The 23542-nt window shown below is 44.3% G+C and overlaps 1 protein-coding gene across 1 annotated transcript in view; it reads left to right on the top strand.

Moving 5' to 3' along the window:
• The window catches only part of LOC129811817 (A disintegrin and metalloproteinase with thrombospondin motifs 6-like), a 194233-nt gene that overhangs the window by 104688 nt on the left and 66003 nt on the right, over positions 1 to 23542 (top strand). Inside the window, exons 13-16 of the mRNA XM_055863455.1 lie at positions 1847 to 1992; positions 4591 to 4654; positions 14566 to 14668; positions 15493 to 15626. Of these exons, the coding sequence (XP_055719430.1) occupies positions 1847 to 1992; positions 4591 to 4654; positions 14566 to 14668; positions 15493 to 15626 (447 nt within the window). The remainder of the gene's footprint in view (positions 1 to 1846; positions 1993 to 4590; positions 4655 to 14565; positions 14669 to 15492; positions 15627 to 23542) is intronic.

Raw genomic sequence — 23542 nt, 5'->3', positions numbered from 1 at the left:
GTCACACACACACACACACACACACACACACAGGTACACACAGGTACACACACGCACGCACGCACGCACGCACGCACACACGCACGCACGCACACACACACACACACACACACACACACACACACACACACACACACACACACACACACACACACACACACACACACAGGTACATACACACACACTTGCAGGTGGTGAAAGGCTGATAGGTGCGTGGGGTGATAGATAGGTAGTGTGTGTCAGCTCCTCTCTCATAAGACATTCTCTCCCAGGCTATTTCAGTCTAACTGGAAACACAGACAAGGTCTTAAGGACTCTCCGTCTTTCTTCTTCACTGCCGTCTCTCTCTCCTTCTCTGACCTCTCTCTCCCTCTCCCTGCAGTGTTAATCTTGTTTATACAGTGTGTTAGTACATTACCTTTCTCTGCTCTGAGCCAAGGACAATGAGGACAGTGCCCTGGTTCTCCCTCTCAATTCAATTCAAATCAAGGGCATTTATTGGCATGGGAAACATATGTTAACATTGCCAAAGCAAGTGAAGTAAATAATAAACAAAAGTGAAATAAACAATAAAAATGAACAGTAAACATTACACTCACAGAAGTTCCAAAATAATAAATTATTGTATATAATGTATATATACAGTGTTGTAACGATGTGCAAATGGTCAAAGTACAAATAAATAAACATAAATACGGGTTGTATTTACAATGGTGTTTGTTCTTCACTGGTTGCCCTTTTCTTGTGGCAACAGGTCACAAATCTTGCTGCGGTGATGGCACACTGTGGTATTTCACCCAGTAGATATGGGAGTTTATCAAAATTGGATTCGTTTTCAAATTCTTTGTGGTTCGGTGTAATCTGAGGGAAATATGTGTGTCTAATATGGTCATACATTTGGCAGGAGGTTAGGAAGTGCAGCTCAGTTTCCACCTCACTTTGTGGGCAGTGTGCACATAGCCTGTCTTCTCTTGAGAGCCATGTCTGCCATCGCTGCCTTTCTCAATAGCAAGGCTATGCTCACTGAGTCTGTACATAGTCACAGCTTTCCTTAATTTTGGGTCAGTCACAGTGGTCAAGTATTCTGCCACTGTGTACTCTCTGTCTCTGTTCTTCTTCATTGTTCATCTCTGATGTGAATGAGGGAGGGAGGGAGACTGAGGACAGTGGCCTGTTTCCCTGGCCCAGGATCTTAATCTACTGACACAGTTACAGACCTACGACCTCTACAACCTCTACTGTCTCTAAGCCCTGAGCACCACTGAGTACGTTTAGATGCACAGTAATAATTCAATTTTAAACTGATTATGGCACCTAGGCAGATTATGCAATAGTCATATAAACATCTTACTCTGCTTATCTTAATCGGTGTAAAGCAATCTTTCATACTATTAATGGGCGTTCCAGCGGTGTGTTTGATCTGCTCATGTGCCAGCAGAGTGAGTCTCCCTCTTCACCGTGAGTGAAGTGAGTTCAGAACAACTGAATATATGTGTCTTAGAAGTAGTTTTCACATACACACTTTATATGTCCCAACTCAGAACCAGATATGTTTCCCAAAAAGAACACGGTTGCTGTGGTAGAACGTTTATTTTGATGGAGATTTTCTGCATTATCAGAGTGCCATCAGGTAGCCTGAATTCAGATGTGTCCATGGAAACAGGATTATTGAGGAAATCATTCTTCTTGCAAATCATGAAAAACGGTTGAATCAAACTATTATACTAATCTTATTATCCATAATAATTGCATTATTGTGTGCATGTAACCGTACTCACTGACACAGTTACAGACCTGCAACCTCTACAACCTTAACCAATTATTAATCCTCCCCCCATCCTCTCAGTGGTGCTACCAGGGGGAGTGTGTGATATTCGGGACGTGGCCCCAGAGTATGGACGGAGGCTGGGGTCCCTGGTCGTCGTGGGGGGAGTGCAGCAGGACCTGCGGAGGGGGAGTCTCATCCTCCATGAGACACTGTGACAGCCCAGCGTAAGTAGGCAAAGTAAGCCACAGCAAGCTGAACACACACATCCAGGACCTCACCTACAGGTGTGTGTGTGATCACTAATGTGTTGATCATATAAATATTTATTAAGTATACTGTGTAGATAACCAGTAGATACTAGGTTGAATGGCGGGAACCCGGTTACCGAGATTTTCCGGACAAAACCACTCCCTTTTCCCGGGATAAATAACTACGAGAAACCGGTAAATTATAACAAATGATTTATATGAACAGCATGGCGTGAAATGGAACTGTTAAATAATATGCAATATTTAAATCTGTCTTCTCTGCGGCCTCTGCATGATGAATCAACGCTCAGGGTGGGGACAGACAGTCCATCTCAGTATGGAGCGCAATTCACAATGCATGTAGACCTTTCATCTCATCATGGTAACTTTTTATCTTGTGACAGGTAGGCCTACATTTGCTGCACCATATTCTATGCTACAGTAATATAAAGACTGAATGCGCCTCTAATTTACCCAGCTCCATCTGGCTTTCAGGGGTCACCTTGTTTTTTAATTGTAAAGATACATTTTAAAAAATTGTTGTAAAAGTAAAACAGCCTATCACCTGAATATCGTTGCTTTAAATCAGTGCACCCAGTCTTTCTCTCTCTCCATTAACTCCATTCCAAAATAGATCATCCTGTTCTGATTGAAATATATCCCTATATATAGATGTCCTAGCCTACCTCTTTCAGGTTATAAATTCAATGCAGTATTAGCCTTATATTTAGCTAATTATGGGTTATGTATAATAAGTTTCTAACTTATAGCCTTTCTCTCTTGCGCAATACACAAGCAACTGTGCTCCGCTGGCCTCTCCTTAAACAACGCTCCTTAGCTCTTGGAGTCCCAGGCAGGAAAAGCTAGACTAGAATAGCTTGCTGGACATAATTATTACACTTTTTTTGCATTTCTTATACCAATTAACAAGCTCTTTTTTGCTGAATGTTAAATACAGCAGCCAATAGAACTCGCTGCAGTTTGAAAGAAGAGCAAACGCTCGATGCCGGTAGGCTATAGCAGTTATTTATTCAGACCCAAAAACATTCAATGTTTGTGAAGAGAAGTGAAAGCCTTCTACATCCACTTCTAGTCCTATATGATTCAAGGATGTCATTAGAATGGTTAAGATATATCTCCCGAGTGGTGCAGCAGTCTAACGCTTCGAACATACCGACTGCGTCGTTGCATCACTGCTGCATAACATTTTGCGCAGCTAGGCAACTATACTGATGCATGTACCTTTTGCAAATGGTCGCATGCGGTTGGACACATGGAGGAGAGAATCATTTTCGCAGTATCCTCAAAACCGTGTCATTTTGACACAACTGCTGACAGCTACAGGGACATAAACGCAAAAAATGCTGCTTGGAGACAAGTGTCCACGATAGTAGGATTGCCAGGTCAGTTTAGTAGTGAGCTTGTGCTAGATGTGGCTAGTTAGCGTTAGCTAGCTAGCTAACCTAGCTTGCTAACCTAGCCAATGAGGTGTGTGTGAAAGAAATAGTCATACCACCTTCCACGTTGGTCTCATTGTTGAAAGAGCCTACTCTGCCTATCTTGACTATTTATTATTGCATTTCGCTCCAAAACTGCATATTGGGGGGAAATTATATTATAGGCTCTCACAATTAATTTGAGGATGTCATCGAATAAATAATATACTTGGCAAATAAATAAATAAAAAATGTAAAGAAATTATGCAATCAAACTGTTTTTATGTAATCCCAAATTTTTACTGAATGTGTGCAAAAAAAAGATCTACATTCATATTTTGCTACTTTCTGTCAAGTCCACTCATACAATTTGATGCATACGTTCGATTTATCGAACGTATGCACCACACAGAACGCACTGCAACTACCTCTGCAACGCAATGCTGCAAGGCAAATGCAGCGTTCCATTGGAAATGAATGTACTTCTGGTGTATCGAAACGCAATAACGTAGTCGGTGTGTTCGAAGCGTCAGGCATCACTTCAGACCTGGGATTGATCCCAGTCCCATTGGGCGGCGCACAATGGGATTGTCTGGGGTAGGGGAGGGTTTGACTGGGGGGCTTGGTTTGGCCGATCATGTTTCAGAGAACACATGAATTGACCTTCGCCTTTCCTGAGACCGTTGGGGAGTTGCCGCAATGAGACAAGATCGCAATTGGATATCACAAAATTTGGGAGAAAAAGGGGTTAAAATACCCCCCCCCCAAAAGGATTGAGATAAAGACAACGAAACTTATTTTATTTAACTGTTGAAAGCGAGGAAGAATTGAAGCAACAATAGAGAGAGAAAGAGGAGGTAGGCTAATAATGGGAAATATTATGAAAGGTATAGTTATACAAATAGGCCCTATTATATTTCAAATTAAAATAACTTTTGCTAGCATATGCTTGTAACTTTGTAACTTCGTAGGTGCTGCACCAGCATCGCAGAGGGTTCTACATGGAACATAACAGAGTTCTACTTGGAACCAAAAACGGTTCTCCTGGGGACAGCACCAAAACACTTTTGGAACCCTTTTTTCTAAGAGTGTGCTCATCAATCTGTTTATTCTCCCTCGTTTCTCTCCTCTCTTTCAGGCCTTCTGGAGGAGGGAAGTACTGTCTCGGAGAGAGGAAGCGCTACAGGTCGTGTAACACAGATGTGAGTTCACATTCCCCTTCTTTTTCTTTTTCTTCCACTATTACCCCCTCTCTCTCTCTCTCTCTCTCTCTCTCTCTCTCTCTCTCTCTCTCTCTCTCTCTCTCTCTCTCTCTCTCTCTCTCTGCTTCGCTCTCTCTCTCTCTCCCTCTCCCTCTCTATCTCTGCTTCTCTCTCTCTCTCTCTCTCTCTCTCTCTCTCTCTCTCTCTCTCTCTCTTTCTCTCTCTCTCTCTCTCTCTCTCTCTCTCTCTCTCTTTCTCTTTCTCTCTCTCTCTCTCTTTCTCTCTCTCTCTCTCTCTCTGCTTCTCTCTCTCTCTCTCTGCTTCTCTCTCTCACTCTCTTTCTCTCGCTGTCTCTCTTCACTCTCTCTCTCGCTCTGTCTCTCTCTCTTTCTCTCAATTCAATTCAATTTGCTTTATTGGCGTGACGTAACAATACACATATTGCCAAAGCGTACTTTGGAGATTAAATTAAAATAATAATAATCAATATTGTACTGTAGTGCGCTGCCAACCCACAGCTCTCTGCTTCCTCCCCCAACAGGACGGGTAGCCTATTCTCATCAGAGACATCTTTGAAACCTTGAATAAGTGTTTCAAATTTGGGGAAATTAAACTCTCTAATTGTTTAATATTTTTGACATTTTGTCAGGAAATGCAACTCTGTCTCAGGTTCTGCTGTTGTGTCTCAGGTTCTGCTGTTGTGCAGTGGTTGCACAGCCTTTCCTCTACAGAGAGCCAGGTTTTCCTGTCTACCCTTCTCAATGGCAAGGCTGTGCTCACTGAGCCTGTACTTTGTCAAGGTTTTTCGAAGGTGTTGATCAGTAACCATGGTCAAATAGTTAGCCACGGTGTACTTCCCCATACTTGTTTTTATTTGATTAATTTCACCTTTATTTAACCAGGTAGGCTAGTTGAGAACAAGTTCTCATTTACAACTGCCACCTGGCCAAGATAAAGCAAAGCAGTGTGACATAAACAACAACACAGAGTTACACATGGGATAAACAAACATACAGTCAATAACAAAATAGAAAAGTCTATATACAGTGTGTGCAAATGAGGTAAGATTAGGGAGGTAAGGCAATAAATAGGCCATAGTGGCGAAATAAATACAACTTAGCATTTTAAACACTGGAGTGATTGATGTGCAGAAGATGAATGTGCAAGTAGAGATACTGGGGTGCAAAGGAGCAATATGGGGATGAGGTAGTTCGATGGGCTATTTACAGATGGGCTATGTACAGGTGCAATGATCTGTGAGCTGCTCTGACAGCTGATGTTTAAAGTTAGTGAGGGTGATATGAGTCTCCAGCTTCAGTGATTTTTGCAATTCGTTCCAGTCATTGGCAGCAGAGAACTGGAAGGAAAGGCGGCCAAAGGAGGAATAGGCTTTGGGGGGGACCAGTGAAATATACCTGCTGGAGCGCGTGCTACGGGTGGGTGTTGCTATGGTGACCAGTGAGCTGAGATAAGGCGGAGCTTTACCTAGCGGAGCTTTACCTATGTTTGGCAGCATGAGTGAAGGAGGCTTTGTTGCAGAATAGGAAGCCGATTCTAGATTTAATTTTGGATTGGAGATGCTTAATGTGAGTCTGGAAGGAGAGTTTACAGTCTAACCAGACACCTAGGTATTTGTAGTTGTCCACATATTCTAAGTCAGAACCGTCCAGAGTAGTGATGCTGGACGGGCAGGCAGGTGTGGGCAGCGATCGGTTGAAGAGCATGCATTTAGTTTTACTTGCATTTAAGAGCAGTTGGAGGCCATGGAAGGAGAGTTGTATGGCATTGAAGCTAGTCTAGATGTTAGTTAACACAGTGTCCAAAGAAGGGCCAGAAGTATACAGAATGGTGTCGTCTGCGTAGAGGTGGATCAGAGAATCACCAGCAGCAAGAGCGACATCATTGATGTATACAGAGAGAGAGGAGAGAGAAAGCTCGCAGGGCATTCTATGCCATTTAAAAACACATTCTCTCTCTAGATTTAGGGCCAGATAGCACTGCATTTTGCTTTCCCAATAGGTAATGTAGTTTTGTTTTGACTGTGTTGTAATTTGGTTTATTCTGATTGATTGGATGTTCTGGTCCTGAGGCTTCATTGTGTTAGTAGAACAGATTTGTGAACTCAGCCGGATGAGGGGACTCATTTCTTTGCTCAGCTCTTGGCATTGCAGGGCTTGGTAATGATATGAGAGTGGGGTCACTGCATTTTTCCAAATTTTTTTTTTAGTTATTATTATTAATGGATATTGGCCTAATTCTGTCCTGCATGCGTTGTTTGTAGTTTTCCTCTGGACATGTAAGATAATCTTACAGAACTCTGCATGCAGGGTTTCAATGGGATGAAATCTTGTTTTGCAAGTCAACTCCACACCTCACTGGCATAAAGTGCAATTGGTTCAATGACGCATTTAAATTAGTTTTTCAATTGACGCATTTCATTTTTATAGGTATTTCAATTTGAATGTGTTTTTTAATGACGTAGAATGCCCTGCGTGCTTTCTCTCTCAGTTCATTCACTGCCTCATTTAGGTGTCCAGTTGAGCTTCTTGTTAAACCTAAGTAATTGTAGTGTGTGCAGTACTCTATATATTTTGCACCAATTGAGAACTTTGGTCTAATTCCCTGAAATCTGGATCTTTTCTGGAAAATCATTATTCAATCATTATTTCTCTCTCGTCTTTCTGTCTCGCTCTGTCTCTCTGTCTCTCACTGTCTTTCTTTCTCTCTCTTTCTTTTTCTCTCTCTGTCTCTTTCTCTGTCTCTCTCTATCTCTGTATCTGTCTCTCCATCTTTTTCCCTCCCTCCCTCCCTCCCTCCCTCCCTCCCTCCCTCCCTCCCTCCCTCCCTCCCTCCCTCCCTCCCATTTCTCTCTCACTCCTGTAAGGTTGTTGGGCAATCCCTCTGTTTTTAAGGTTGCTAAGAGGATGAACATACTAAGTTGTTCATTGTTCTCTGTTGGAAGTAAACATCAGCCAACATCCCTAAAGCCATTCACTAAAGCCTGACTCTCTGACTGTGTCAAGATAATGGATGGAGTATCACTGACTGTGTCAAGATAATGAATGGAGAATCACTGACTGTTTGATTGATGGAACAGATTTAATGCATGAGCGGTTTTGGGAAAACAGAGAGCACTGAGGAAGCTACTCACTGGGCACCGACATGAATTCAGCGTCTATTCCAAGTTGATTCAACATAATTTCATTGAAATGACGTGGTAACAACATCGATTCAACTAGTCAATGGGGAAATGTTTTGGTCCTGGGGAATTTCGGTTATGTTTGTCGCGTTTCTTAGTCACCTTGTTGAACGACATTGTTGAATGCACAATTACCATTTTTACTTTAAATTCTATTAAAGTTCATTTTTATACAGCACTTCAGTCCCAAAAAATACTTGGAAAAAATATTTTGTAAGGCTGCAAACCCCCCATTCCTCCAAACTATTTCTAGGTGGCCTTTCTTTCTGAAGGTGAACATTTAGCCAGTTTGGAGGCTTGTGGATACTTGACCACAAATCTTAAAAATAACAGCTGAGAGCATTGAATGTTTACTCTGGAAAACAAACACTATCCCCGACCTCTGCTTCATTACCCCGACTATAACACGTCCAACACAAACGTGTTGTAGTACGGTCCACAAAGCTCCTACACACACACACACAAACACAAACACGCGCACGCACGCACGTACGCACGCACGCACGCACGCACGCACGCACACACACACACACACACACACAAACACAAACACAAACACACGTACGCACGTACGCACGCACGCACGCACGCGCACACACACACACAAACACACGTACGTACGCACGCACGCACGCACGCACGCAAGCACGCACGCACACACACACACACACACACACACACACACATTCACAGATAACCTCACGGCTCTCAGAGAAGATAACTTCTCCCACAGCGCTGACCGGCGTGTGTGTGTGTGTGTGTGTGTGTGTGTAATGACTTAATTAATTTACACACACACACTCCCAGCTCCCCTATGGCCTGTGGTTCCTGTCCTCGTCATTGTTCCCTGCTGAGGTCAGCACTCATTTGTTCTGGCTTTCACAACAATGAGCTAATACTACACCCCCTCCCTGCCTCCATCCCACTGTCCTTGCAGCCAGTTCAGGACTGTTAGTGATATCAGAGCCCTAGTTCAGGAGATCTTTGTACTGCTAAATGTCACCTGTGTGTGTGTACTATTAAATGTCACCTCCTAATTTAATTGGAAGCATGACAACAATGGAGGTAGGGAGGCCCTGCAGGGTGTTAGAGGTTCCTCTGTAGTGCCTCACACAAAGTGTGTTACCTCTAGACAAAGTGTGTTACCTCTAGACAGAGTGCGTTACCTCTAGACAGAGTGTGTTACCTCTAGACAGAGTGCGTTACCTCTAGACAGAGTGCGTTACCTCTAGACAGAGTGTGTTACCTCTAGACAGGGTGCGTTAACTCTAGACAGAGTGTGTTACCTCTAGACAGCGTGCGTTACCTCTAGACAGAGTGCGTTACCTCTAGACAGAGTGTGTTAACTCTAGACAGAGTGTGTTAACTCTAGACAGAGTGTGTTACCTCTAGACAGGGTGCGTTAACTCTAGTCAGAGTGTGTTAACTCTAGACAGAGTGCGTTAACTCTAGACAGGGTGCGTTAACTCTAGACAGGGTGTGTTAACTCTAGACATGGTGTGTTAACTCGAGACAGGGTGTATTAACTCTAGACAGGGTGTGTTAACTCTAAACAGGGTGCGTTAACTCTAGACAGAGTGTGTTAACTCTAGACAGAGTGCGTTAACTCTAGACAGAGTGCGTTAACTCTAGACAGGGTGCGTTAATTCTAGACAGGGTGTGTTAACTCTAGACAGGGTGTGTTAACTCTAGACAGGGTGCGTTAACTCTAGACAGAGTGCGTTAACTCTAGACTGAGTGTGTTAACTCTAGACAGAGTGCGTTACCTCTAGACAGAGTGCGTTACCTCTAGACAGAGTGCGTTACCTCTAGACAGAGTGCGTTACCTCTAGACAGAGTGCGTTACCTCTAGACAGAGTGCGTTACCTCTAGACAGAGTGCGTTACCTCTAGACAGAGTGCGTTACCTCTAGACAGAGTGTGTTACCTCTAGACAGAGTGCATTAACTCTAGACAGGGTGGGTTACCTCTAGACAGAATGCGTTAACTCTAGACAGAGTGCGTTACCTCTAGACAGAGTGCGTTACCTCTAGACAGAGTGCGTTACCTCTAGACAGAGTGCGTTAACTCTAGACAGAGTGTTACCTCTAGACAGATTGTGTTACCTCTAGACAGAGTGTGTTACCTCTAGACAGAGTGCGTTACCTCTAGACAGAGTGTGTTACCTCTAGACATACACCTGCTCGTCGAACATCTCATTCCAAAATCATGTGCATTAATATGGAGTTGGTCCCTTTTTCTGCTATAACAGCCTCCACTCTTCTGGGAAGGCATTCCACTAGATGTTGGAATATTGCTGCGGGGACTTGCTTCCGTTCAGCCACAAGAGCATTAGTGAGGTCGGGCACTGATGTTGGATGATTAGGCCTGGCTCGCAGTCGGCGTTCCAATTCATCCCAAAGTTGTTCAATGGGGTTGAGGTCAGGGTTCTGTGCATGCCAGTCAAGTTCTTCCACACCGATCTCGACAAACTATTTCTGTACGGACCTCACTTTGTGCACAGGGGCATTATCATGCTGAAACAGGAAAGGGCCTTCCCCCAACTGTTGCCCCAAAGTTGGAAGCACAGAAGCGTTTCCCCTGAGTCCAATGGCGGCAAGCTTTACACCACTCCAGCCGATGCTTGGCATTGCACATGGTGATCTTAGGTTTGTGTGTGGGGCGGGACGCCGTCCCTCACTCGGAAGCCCATGGAAGCCCATTTCATGAAGCTCCTGACAAACAGTTCTTGTGCTGACGTTGCTTCAAGAGGCAGTATTTATACGCGCTACTCGCTTCAGCACTCGTTCTGTGAGATAGTGTGGCCTACCACTTCGCGGCTGAGCCGTTGTTGCTCCTAGACGTTTCCACTTCACAATAACAGCACCTACAGTTGATCCGGGGAAGCTCTAGCAGGGCGGAAATTTGACAAACTGACTTGTTAGAAAGGTGGCATCCTATTACAGCGCCACGTTGAAAGTCACTGAGGTCTTCAGTAAGGCCATTCTGCTGCCAATGTTTGTCTATTGAGATTATATGGCTGTGTGCTCGGTTTTATATACCTGTCAGCAACGGATGTGGCTGAAATTGCCGAATCCACTAATTTGAAGGGGTGTCCACATACTTTTGTATATATAGTGTATGTGTTAGAGATACGAAACAGCAAAATACTAATCCTTGTTCAATTAAGAGTATTTTTTTTCTCCTCAAGGCTTTTTACATGACATGTTCTACTTAATAAGGCCCGAGGCAGTGTGGTATATGGCCAATATACCACGGCTAAGGGCTGTTCTTACGCACGACGCAACGCGTGGTGCCAGGACACAGCCCTTAGCCGTGGTATATTGACCATATTTCACAAACCCAGAGGTGCCTTATTGCTATTATAAACTGGTTACCAATGTAATTAGAGCAGTACAAATAAATGTTTTGTCATACCCATGGTATGCGGTCTGATATACCACAGTTTTCAGCCAGTCAGCATTCAGGGCTTGAACCACCCAGTTTATTATCTGATTTAGCCACTATACCCTGTATTCCTGACCCAGAGTTGGCTCTAGAAAATTTCTCCTTCATATATATTCCTCTGGCAAATAAACACTCCGAATGAGCTATCTGAGCTCTTTCAGATGAGAAATCAGGCCTGGGCCAAAGCAAGGAAAAGTGACTCTGTAATGGACTGGCAATCTTTCAGACAATTGAGAAACAGATGTACTATCTCTATTAAGAAAGCAAAATCAGGCTTCTTTTTAAGCTCTATCTCTGATCCTTCAACATTTTGGAAAACAGTAAATGCACTGATGCATACAAATCCCTTTTCTTCCCTGAAAGCAGGTTCTGTCTGACTCTGGCATCATAACTGAGAAGAATGAGATAAGTGATGCTTTTAATCATAATTTTATCTCTGCAGGCTTTTTATTTGAGAGAAACAGTGTTTTAATTGACCCTGGTCAGTCAATCGACTCCTCTTCCCTCTGACTCGACGGTTAACCTGTCAACTTCTAATGCATCTTTGTTTTCATTTCAACAATTTACTACCTGTGATGTGCTACAGTAGATGCCTTACTTAAGATTGGTGTAAAAAATCTAATCCACTGGGGCTGATATGCTTGATCCATTTTTGCTGCAGCTCTCTGCCCCCCTGATTGCTGGATCATTAACCCATATTTTTTACCTGACGATCACATCTGGTACTATTCCCAAGGTTTGGAAGGTGGCCCAAGTACTGTACTTTTTATTGTTTACATTAACAATATCTTGTCTGTAAAAAATTGTAACCTGCACTTGTATGCCGATGATACTGTTGTGTATGCTATTGCCCCCAAGGTTGACCAGTCTCTATCTGAACTGCAGACTGCCTTCATTGTATTACAGAAACACTTTATTGACCTGAAATGAGTATTGAATGCAGGTACAATTGAGTATATGTTGTTCTCTAGAGCAGGGGTCCACTAAGTAGTGGAACGCACATTATTCAGTCAACGTTCCTACAGCGATATCATCTATATGAACTGCTCCTTTTATTTATTCATTATTCAGCTGTTAGATGCAGTTTATCATAGCGCACTGCACATTCACCAATGTTCCTTCTAATATTTTGAGGCACTGAGCAAATTTGAGGTCTTGTGAGTGGAAACTTGTGCAATTTCAGTTTTAGACTGTAGCCAATAGGCTATTGTGGATATTGGAGCACAATGTAGGCCTACCAACAAAACCAAATGGAACAAATCCCAGAACATTTTCACATGGAAATAGCTTTTGATTTCTATGATGTAGCCTACAGTAGCCTACATGTGGTGTTCAATGAAGGCCTACATTGCGTGAGACTTTTAAAAACGTTTTTACATTATGAAGGGCTTGACATTAATTCATGATTTTGTACATGGTCTGTAACACCATGGGCCAAATAGGTGAATGTAAATTGCATTGTATTGTGTTGTAAATTCATTATTATTGCCATACAGAGAATTAGACAATGTAGCTAACCCCTCTGCCTATTGGCTTATTTCCATTATCAAGCCTGTCTAAAAATACAACACTGCCCCTTTAATTTAGACAACAGATTTTTACCTGACTGTCTTGTCAAAGACAGCTTGAAATGTAGCCTACACGTGTTGTGCTCTGGTAGGAAGCAGTAACCCCCCACTGCTGACCTATACTGATCTATAACTGGGCTAACAACTCGCTAACTAACAAAGAATATAATGAAATGTGCACACTGCGCTCTGATCTGATCTGAAAAGCGCTACCCCTGCCAATAGAATTGTACTCTGTTGTGTTCTGGCTCTGCCTACAACAAAATAAAAAACTCAAACTTGCTAAGTTGGATTTGTTTTTGGTTTGTTGCATTGAAAAAGGCTGATATATTGTTGATTCGATCACAGAAAAAACATTGATCTACAGTACCAGTCAAAAGTTTGGACACACCTACTCATTCAAGGGTTTTTCTTTATTTTTACTATTTTCTACATTGTAGAATAATAGTGAAGACATCAAAACTATGAAATAACACATATGGAATCATGCAGTAACCCAAAAAGTGTTAAACAAATCAAAATATATTTGAGATTTGAGATTCTCAAAGTAGCCACCCTTTGCCTTGATGACAGCTTTGCACACTCTTGGCATTCCCTCAACCAGCAACACCCGGAATCCTTTTCCAACAGTCTTGAAGGAGTTCCCACATATGCTGAGCACTTGTTGGCTGCTTTTCCTTCACTCTGCAGTCCAACTCATACCAAACCATTTTAATTGGGTTGAGGTCGAGTGATTGTGTAGGCCAGGTCATCTGATGCAGCACTCCATCTGATGCAGCATAGTAATGAAAGTCGGTCATCCTTTCCTTCAGCTGAGTTCAGGCCTGTAGTGTGTGTGTGTGTGTGGGTCAGTCCTGTTTAGCCAGCTTTACTTTCAGCCTGTGAGATATAGCTTTGACCTGAGCTAACTCAGAGTATTTATTTGTCCTGAGGGAAAGTGCTGCTGGCTTTCACACACACACACACACACACACACACACACACACACACACACACACACACACACACACACACACACACACACACACACACACACACACACACACACACACACACACACACACACACACACACACACACACACACACACACACCGTTTTAGGAACGTCTTTACAGACAACAGGCTGTGCTAAGGTTAGTTAAACTAGGCTTTGTAAACTACCTTGACATATTATAATTTTTTATTTATATTTATTTTTTATTATAAATATATGTAAAAAATATTTTACCCCCTTTTTCTCCCCAATTTCATGGTATCCAATTAGTAGTAGTTACTGTCTTGTCTCATCGCTGCAACTCCCGTACGGACTCGGGAGAGGCGAAGGTCGAGAGCCATGCGTCCTCCGAAACACAACCAAGCCGCACTGCTTCTTGACACAATGCCCATCCAACCCGGAAGCCAGCCACACCAATGTGTCGGAGGAAACACCATACACCTGGCGACTGTGTCAGCGTGCCCTGTGCCCGGCCCGCCACAGGAGTCGCTAGTGCGCAATGAGACAAGGATATCCCTGCCGGCCAAACCCTCCCCAACCCGGACGACGCTGGGCCAATTGTGCGTCGCCCCATGAGCCTCCCGGTCGCGGCCGGCTGTGGCAGAGCCCGGGCTCGAACCCAGAATCTCTGGTGGCACAGCTAGCACTGTGATGCATACCCTGACATATTCTAACGTTTTGTTTTTGTTTTGCTGTTTTCCAGGCGTGTCCATCGGGATCCCGGGATTTCCGTGAGAAGCAGTGTGCCGACTTCGACAGTTTGCCGTTCCGTGGGAAATACTACAACTGGAAGCCCTACACCGGAGGTGAGATCGGAATAATGCGTCAATCCATCCATCGCTCCACTCCATTGCTCTGTTTTTCTCCACCCGTTTGTAGTTGTGTGTGTAACGGTGGTTTATGTTGGCAGCCCCAGCTATCTCTCCAGGTGACAGTGCTGTAGTGACGTCAGCCCCCAGGTCCAGGATCAGATCTAGGCATGACGAATAGAACTCTTTATTACTATCAACAAGCTCTAGAGGAGAGCAGAGGAGCACAGCTCAGTACTGGCCTTACTTGGTCTCCTGGGACTCCTAGCTCACAACTAACACCACAAAAGGAATTCTGTGCTTTCTTAAATCCATATAGTGAACAGAATTATGTTCTTATACTGTAGATAGATGAATTCCTACTGATGTCACTCGTCATGGCACACGTGATGGGGATGATGTGAATCAGCTGTTATAGAACGTGTTATAATTTGTGTGGGAACCTGTAATCCTTCTGGCTGAACCTTAGTTTTCTATCTGGGCCCTCTACTTCCTGTTTGTAGGTGTTGGCCCAGGTTACTGTCTCTGTGACAAATGTCTCTAATGACTCTATGTTTGTGGTCAATGTGGCTCAGTCAGTAAAACATGGTGCCTACAAGGGTTGTGGTTTGATTCCCCCTGGTGCCACCCGTATGTCAAATGTATGCATGACTGTACGTCGTTTTGGTTAAAAGCGTCTGCTAAATGGCATATATTATATATTCCGTTTTTGCTGAACTCTCCCTACTGTATTTATAACTATGTGTACATGACTTGTCACCTGCCCTGTGGAAGTGTGTCCACTACGTTTGACCTTGTGACCTCTGCCCTGTGTGCTCCAGGTGGTGTGAAGCCGTGTGCTCTGAACTGTCTGGCGGAGGGATATAACTTCTACACTGAGCGCTCCCCGGCCGTCATCGATGGAACACGTTGCCAGGCCGACTCATTGGACATCTGCATCAATGGAGAGTGCAAGGTGAGAGAGATAGTGAGAGAGAGATAGTGGGAGTAAGAGAGAGAGAGAGAAAGAGATACAGAGACAGACAGAGACAAAGAGAGAGAGAGAGGTTTGGCAATATGTACATTGTTACGTCATGCCAATAAAGCAAATTGAATTGAATTGAATTGAATTGAAATTGAGAGGAAGAGAAAGGGTGTCTATCTATCTGTCTGTCTGCGTGAGTGTGGTAAGTGTTCTTGCAACGTAGTGGTGGTTACATCAAGGTTCAATGACTGTAAATTGCCCCAAATAAGAGCGTCTGCTTAAAGGACACCCGTAGAAAAAAGGGTTTGAAAAGGGTTCTTCGGCTATCCCCATAGGATAACCCTTTTTGGTTCCAGGTAGAACACTTTCTGTTTCCAGGTAGAACTCTATAGGGTTTCCATGTAGAACCCTCTGTTTAAAGGGTTATACATGGAACTCAAAAGGGTTCTTCAAAGAGACACGGCTTTCAGCCAATCCTCCTATGTGGACAGCCGAAGATCCCTTTTAGGTGACTCCCACACTTTGTGCTGTGAGTCACCCCACTCAACAAGACAAAGATCAATCAGACCCATGCTGCTTCCAGCCAGAATCCAGCCAGTGTGACCCTAAATAAGACAGCCTGTGGCCCAGAGCCCACCAGTGTGACCCTAAATAAGACAGCCTGTGGCCCAGAGCCCACCAGTGTGACCCTAAATAAGACAGCCTGTGGCCCAGAGCCCACCAGTGTGACCCTAAATAAGACAGCCTGTAGCCCAGAGCCCACCAGTGTGACCCTAAATAAGACAGCCTGTGGCCCAGAGCCCACAAGTGTGACCCTAAATAAGACAGCCTGTGGCCCAGAGCCCACCAGTGTGACCCTAAATAAGACAGCCTGTGGCCCAGAGCCCACCAGTGTGACCCTAAATAAGACAGCCTGTGGCCCAGAGCCCACCAGTGTGACCCTAAATAAGACAGCCTGTGGCCCAGAGCCCACCAGTGTGACCCTAAATAAGACAGCCTGTGGCCCAGAGCCCACCAGTGTGACCCTAAATAAGACAGCCTGTGGCCCAGAGCCCACCAGTGTGACCCTAAATAAGACAGCCTGTGGCCCAGAGCCCACCAGTGGGTACTGACTAACCCATAGGAGAAGCATTCTACCATGGACATGACCTTATTACATTATAACCAACAAGGTAATAAAATAGATGGCTGTAACATAATGTAATGGAACTGTCCATGAGGCTTTCCTGACCAGGAAACCTGACCCTCTGACTCAGTTTGCACAGTTTGTAGTCACACTGTTTGTGTTGATTAGACTCACTGGACATCTGCATCAATGGAGAGTGCAAGGTGAGAGAGAGAGGAGTAATCTGAAAATCGCTGTTTATTACTGATGTTTATTACTAATGTTGTCTTTGTTCCATGTGTGTACACTGTACAGAACAATGAGTTAGGGTTTTTGTGTATGTGTGTTTGTGTGTGTGTGTATGCCTGTGTGTGTGTGTGTGTGTGTGTGTGTGTGTGTGTGTGTGTGTGTGTGTGTGTGTGTGTGTGTGTGTGTGTGTGTGTGTGTGTGTGTGTGTGTGTGTGTGTGTGTGTGTGTGTGTGTGTGTGTGTGTGTGTGTGTGTGCCTGTGTGTGTGTGTTGGAGGTTTCTTCCTGCAGAACACTGGGACACATTCATTCCTAGTCACAGTACAAGGTGTATTTTTATTTCAGCAGTAGTTGGTCTTATGGGGTATCTGACATGGTGTGATAAACCTCTGGAACACCGTCTGCTTGGAGGCTGCTCAGAAATGCTCAATATAATGTGTATAGGCTTACACACGTGTTGGGAGAAAGACAGAGGGGGAGAGAGAACAATGAGAAAATGAAAGAAAGAAGAACGTGATAGGGATAGAGCAGAGACATGGAGAGACTGAGAAGGAGAGAGAACAGACAGAGCAGAGAAATGGAGAGACTGAGAAGGAGAGAGAGAACAGACAGAGCAGAGAAATGGAGAGACTGAGAAGGAGAGAGAGAACAGACAGAGCAGAGAAATGGAGAGACTGAGAAGGAGAGAGAGAACAGACAGAGCAGAGAAATAGAGAGACTGAGGAGAGAGAACAGATAGAGCAGAGAAATTGAGAGATTGAGAAGGAGAGAGAGAACAGACAGAGCAGAGAAATTGAGAGACAGAAGGAGAGAGAACAGATAGAGCAGAGAAATGGAGAGATTGAGAAGGAGAGAGAGAACAGACAGAGCAGAGAAATGGAGAGATTGAGATGGAGAGAGATCAGACAGAGCAGAGAAATGGAGAGATTGAGAAGGAGAGAGAGAACAGGTAGAGCAGAGAATGTTACACATCCGCCATGCTGATCCTCAACACGGGGCCCCTCCAGGACCTCTATATCAGGCTGTGTCAGAGGAAGACCCTAAAAATTGTCAAAGACTCCAGCCACCCTAGTCATAGACTGTTCTCTCTGCTACCGCACGGCAAGCGGTACCGGAGCGCCAATTCTAGGTCCAAAAGGCTTCTTAACAGCTTCTACCCCCAAGCCATAAGACTCATGAACAGCAAATCAAATGGCTACTCAGACTATTTGCATTGTCCCCTCCCCTTTGTTTTTACCCCCCTTCTGTTATGCTGCTACTTATCTATGCATAGTCACTTTAACTCTACCTACAGTACATGTACATATTACCTCATAATACTAACTTACCTCGACTAACTGGTGCCCCCGCACATTGACTCTGTACTGATACCCCCTGATAGCCTCACTCCTGTTATTTTACTGCTGCTCTTTAATTATTATTATTTATTTATTTTTCTTATTTTTTTTTTACTTAACACTTATTTTTCTTAAAACTGCATTATTGTTTAAGGGCTTGTAAGTAAGCATTTCACTGTTGTACATGCACCTGTTGTATTCCGCGCATGTGACAAATAAAACTCTAGTTGAGTCTAGCTGATAGGTAATCAACTAGCTGGGCTAATCTAACTAGCTTGTCCTGTGTTGCATATTATCGATGCGGTGCCTGTTAATTTATCATTGAATCACAGCCTACTTCGCCAAACGGGTGATGTAACAAGCGCATTCGTGAAAAAAGCACTGTCGTTGCACCAATGTACCTAACTATAAACATCATTGCCTTTCTTAAAATCAATACACAAGTATATCTTTTTAAACCTGCATATTTAGTTAATATTGCCTGCTAACATGAATTTCTTTTAACTAGTGAAATTAACTAGTGTCACTTCTCTTGCGTTCTGTAGAACAGAGTCAGGGTATATGCAGCAGTTTGGGCCGCCTGGCTCGTTGCGAACTGTGTGAAGACTATTTCTTCCTAACAAAGACAGCCAACTTCGCCAAGCGGGGGATGATTTAACAAAAGCGCATTTGCGAAAAAAGCACAATCGTTGCACGAATGTACCTAACCATAAACATCAATGGCTTTCTTAAAATCAATACACAGAAGTATATTTTTTTAAACCTGCATATTTAGTTAAAAGAAATGAATGTTAGCAGGCAATATTAACTAGGCAAATTGTGTCACTTCTCTCGCGTTCATTGCACGCAGAGTCACGGTATATGCAACAGTTTGGGCCGCCTGGCTCGTTGCGAACTAATTTGTCAGAATTGTACATAATTATGACACAACATGGAAGGTTGTGCAATGTAACAGCAATTTTTAGACTTATGGATGCCACCCGTTAGATAAAATACGTAACGTTTCCGTATTTCAATGAAAGAATAAACAATTTGCTTTCTAAATGATAGTTTCCGGATTTGACCATATTAATGACCTAAGGCTCGTATTTCTGTGTGTTATTATATTATAATTAAGTCTATGATTTGATAGCGCAGTCTGACTGAGTGGTGGTAGGCAGCAGCAAGCTCATAAGCATTCATTCAAACAGCACAGCTGTTGCCAGCAGCTCTTCCCAATGCTTCAAGCATGTTTATATGACTTCAAGCCTATCAACTCCCGAGATTAGGCTGGCAATACTAAAGTGCCTATTAGAACATCCAATAGTCAAAGGTATATGAAATACAAATAGTATAGAGAGAAATAGTCCTATAATAACTACAACCTAAAACTTCTTACCTGGGAATATTGAAGACTCGTGTTAAAAGGAACCACCAGCTTTCATATGTTCTCATGTTCTGAGCAAAGAACTTAAACGTTAGATTTTTTTACATGGCACATATTGCACTTTTACTTTCTTCTCCAACACTTTGTTTTTGCACTATTTAAACCAAATTGAACATGTTTCATTATTTGTTTGAGACTAAATTTATTTTATTGATGTATTATATTAAGTTAAAATATACCTGTTCATTGTTCATTCAGTATTGTTGTAATTGTCATTATTACATATATATATATATAAATATCTGCTTTTTTTGGTCCTCCAAAAATCGGTATCTGTATTGGCGTTGAAAAATCTTAATCGGTCGACCTCTAGTAAATTCCATTGAAACATGCCGCCCTGCCGAAGTCGTCACTGACATGAGAATGAGAGCATTATGAATGGAAACCCCACACACTGACGCTGAGACTGTTCACGCTGTTGCCAGGCAAACATTCACACAAAACCAATCAAGGCAGAGTAATTCACCACGAATGGCGAACACAGATAGCCCCATAGCGGGCAAATACTGTGGAAATGCACACGCAAGACGCAAAGAGCACTGCCCTGCCTATGGAAAACCATGCAGAGCTTGTGGAACTAATAATCACTTTGCAAAAGTGTGTCTCAAAAGCAAAAGAAGGGTGAGTGAGGGCAAGATTCACTGTGTTGATGATGTCACTCATTGATCAGAACAGTGAAAGGGACATGTATAAATCCATTGGGGTTGTACACTCAAGAGGGAAGAAATTGTTTGTGACACACAACACAACAAGCAACAACAATGTCAACTGGATTCCGGTGCTACGTGCAACGTAATGGGCTACAAAGACAAAATCAATCTGGAACCTGACACACATCTATTGCCCAGTGATACTAGACTAAAGCTGTACTCAGGAGAGCTAATGAGCTCTATGGGCACCTTTGAGACCGAATGTGTTATTCGGGGAGACAAATACAAGCTGGAGTTTGAGATTGTGAAAACCAGTCAACATCCTCTCCTCTCAAGCTCTACATGTGAACGCCTGGGACTGATGCAGTTCACTGTACCAAATGACCTGCACATCGTGGAGCATGTCCAGCATGGACCCCCCTCCAAAGAACAACTACTCAGCAGATGACGATGTATTCAACATGCCCGTTGAATCAGTACCTGGAGAGGTACATTTTGAATTGGATGACAGTGTCACTCCAGTCTAGTGTGCTCCTCGCAATGTGCCCATTGCAATGAAAGTGGCTGTGAAGGCCCAGCTGGACAAGTATGAGGCCGATGGCCACATGACATCTGTGACTGAATCAACTGACTGGATCAGCAATATGGTCATAGTGAAAAAAACAGAGAAGCTGAGGGTCTGCATCGACCCAAAGCATCTGAACCAAGCACTGAAACGATCCCACTACATCATGCCAACACTAGAGGATGTCCTCTATAAGCTTCCCAAGGCCAGGATTTTCACCTTGGTGGATGCCCAAAGTGCATTCCTGCAATGTAAGTAAAAGCAGCTTCATGACTACCTTCTGAACCCCCTGGGGTCGGAAACACTGACTCAAGCTCCCCTTTGGTGTCTCCGAGGCGCCTGAGGTAGACCAACACAAGCAGCACGAGTTACTGGCTGGGCTCAAGGACATTGAACCCATCGCCGATGATGTCCTGATCGTAGGATGTGGTGACACAGACGAAGAAGCAGAACGCGACCACAATGTGAAGCTCCTGGCACTGATGGAGCATTGCCGATCAGTTAAGCTTCGTCTTGGCCTGAAGAAGCTGCAGTTCAAGGTGAAAGACGTCTACTTCCATGGCCACATTCTCTCTGCAAAAGGCCTGAAGCCGGACCCAGACAAGTTCCGAGCGATCCTCGACATGCCAAACCCCTCTGATGCAAAAGGAGTACAGTGTCTCATCGGCACACCTATCAGCAGTCTTTGAGCCTCTGCACCGGCTGCTGGACTAAGACACACCATGGCACTGGCTATCCAAACACGAGGCCACAGTGCAGGAGATTAAATCTCTGGCTTCATCCATGCCTGTGTTGCGCTACTACGACGTTACGAAGCCTGTCACAATCCAGAGCGACTCCAGGCAATGTGGACTTGGATGCTGCCTTAGGCAGGAAGGCGGGCCCGTTGCATTTGCCTCGAGAGCGCTCATCCCCACCAAACAAAACTATGCACAAATTGAGAACGAGTGCCTCAGCATCGTCTGTTCTCCTGCCAGTGCTTCCATCACGACTTATATGGTCACAGCTGAAACTGACCACAAACCACTCATTGCCATATTCAGTAAACCTCTCCTCAATGAGCCCAAGATGCTTCAAAGCATGCTCCTGACTCTGCAAAATTACAGCCTGAAGGTCATCTACAAGCCGGGACCAGAGATGTATACACACTGAGCAGGGCAACAACACAACACATAGGCAGAGGCACTGCCTATCAGCGGCATGCCATCTGTTTCCTACAGCAGGAACAACAAGATGTTCAACAGATCAATCAGGCAGACTACTTAAACGTCACAGGTCACCGCCTAGCCCAGATCAGACAACACACTGACAAGGCCGAACACCTGCAGTCACTGATGTCCATGGTTCTCACACGTTGGCCATACTGAAGGAGGAGACACCTTTCACAGCGAGAGAATAATGGACCTTTCGAGACGGGATCAGCGTGCAAAATGGCATCTTGTTCAGAGATCAGAAGACCATTATCTCCAAATCACTACGTCCAGAGATGTTTACTCGCATACGCTCCAGTAACATTGGAGGTGCTACCACCAGGCACGCAAAACATTATACTGGCCAAACATGCAAGCAGAAATTAAAGACTTTGTCAGCAGCTGTACCACATGCAACAAGTACGCTCATGAACAGCAAAAGGAAACCATGATGTCAGATGGCCCACAAGGGCCTGGCAAATCATCAGCATGGACTTATTCAGCCACGGGCGAAAGGACTGTCTTCTCATCGTTGATCACTACTCTGACTTTTGATTGCAGAGACGGTCATAAAGCGCTGCAAGGTGCAGTTTGCAAGGCAAGGCCAGCATGACAAGGTCATCACAGACAATGGCCCACAATTCACTGCACAGTTCAAGTGTTTCGCCTCAGAATGGGAGTTTGACCACGTGACCTCGTTTTCAAGGCACCCATAGGCAAATGGCAAGGCAGAGTCAGCTGTCAAGATTGCAAGAAATCTGTTACACGGGGCCTTGCGTGACAGCAACGACCACTGATATAAACCTGTTACGCAGGGCCTTGCATGAAAGCAACGACCCCTGATAGAAGCCTGTTATGCAGGGCCTTGCGTGACGGAAATGACCCCTTGGAAAGGACAGTAGCCCAACACAACACCTTCTGTCTCGACGTCTGAAGACTACCATCCCTGTAGCCAACAAGCTACTTGAGCCCTGAGTCATGGTTGGCTTCACGGACAAACTACGTCACAGAAAGCAGCTCGCTAAGTGCTTCCGGACTGCTTGAGACCTACCAGAGCTGGAGGTGAAACGATAAGGATGAAACCGCTGCCGGGTGACCACTCAGGACTTTTTGAGGCCGGGCACATGCCTACAGAGAGTTGCACCAGAGAGTTGCACCACATTCTTACCTGGTGGATGTCGGTGGCTCCATCTATCGTTGTAGTCAGGTGGATCTGCGCGTAGCAGAGCAGACAAACCAGAACACACCATACACTCACCTAGATGAGCTGGATCACAGCCCAGGCCTAAAGGCAAGGGGTGCAGAATTGAGACATGAGCCAACTGAGGGTGAGGCTTCTACCTCACCAGGCTCTCCAGCTCGTGACCCTTGACCTACCCCTGTCAGA

This window comes from Salvelinus fontinalis, chromosome 2 (genome assembly GCF_029448725.1).
Source record: "Salvelinus fontinalis isolate EN_2023a chromosome 2, ASM2944872v1, whole genome shotgun sequence".
Lineage (NCBI taxonomy): Eukaryota > Metazoa > Chordata > Actinopteri > Salmoniformes > Salmonidae > Salvelinus > Salvelinus fontinalis.
This window is presented reverse-complemented; position numbering and strand designations above follow the sequence as displayed.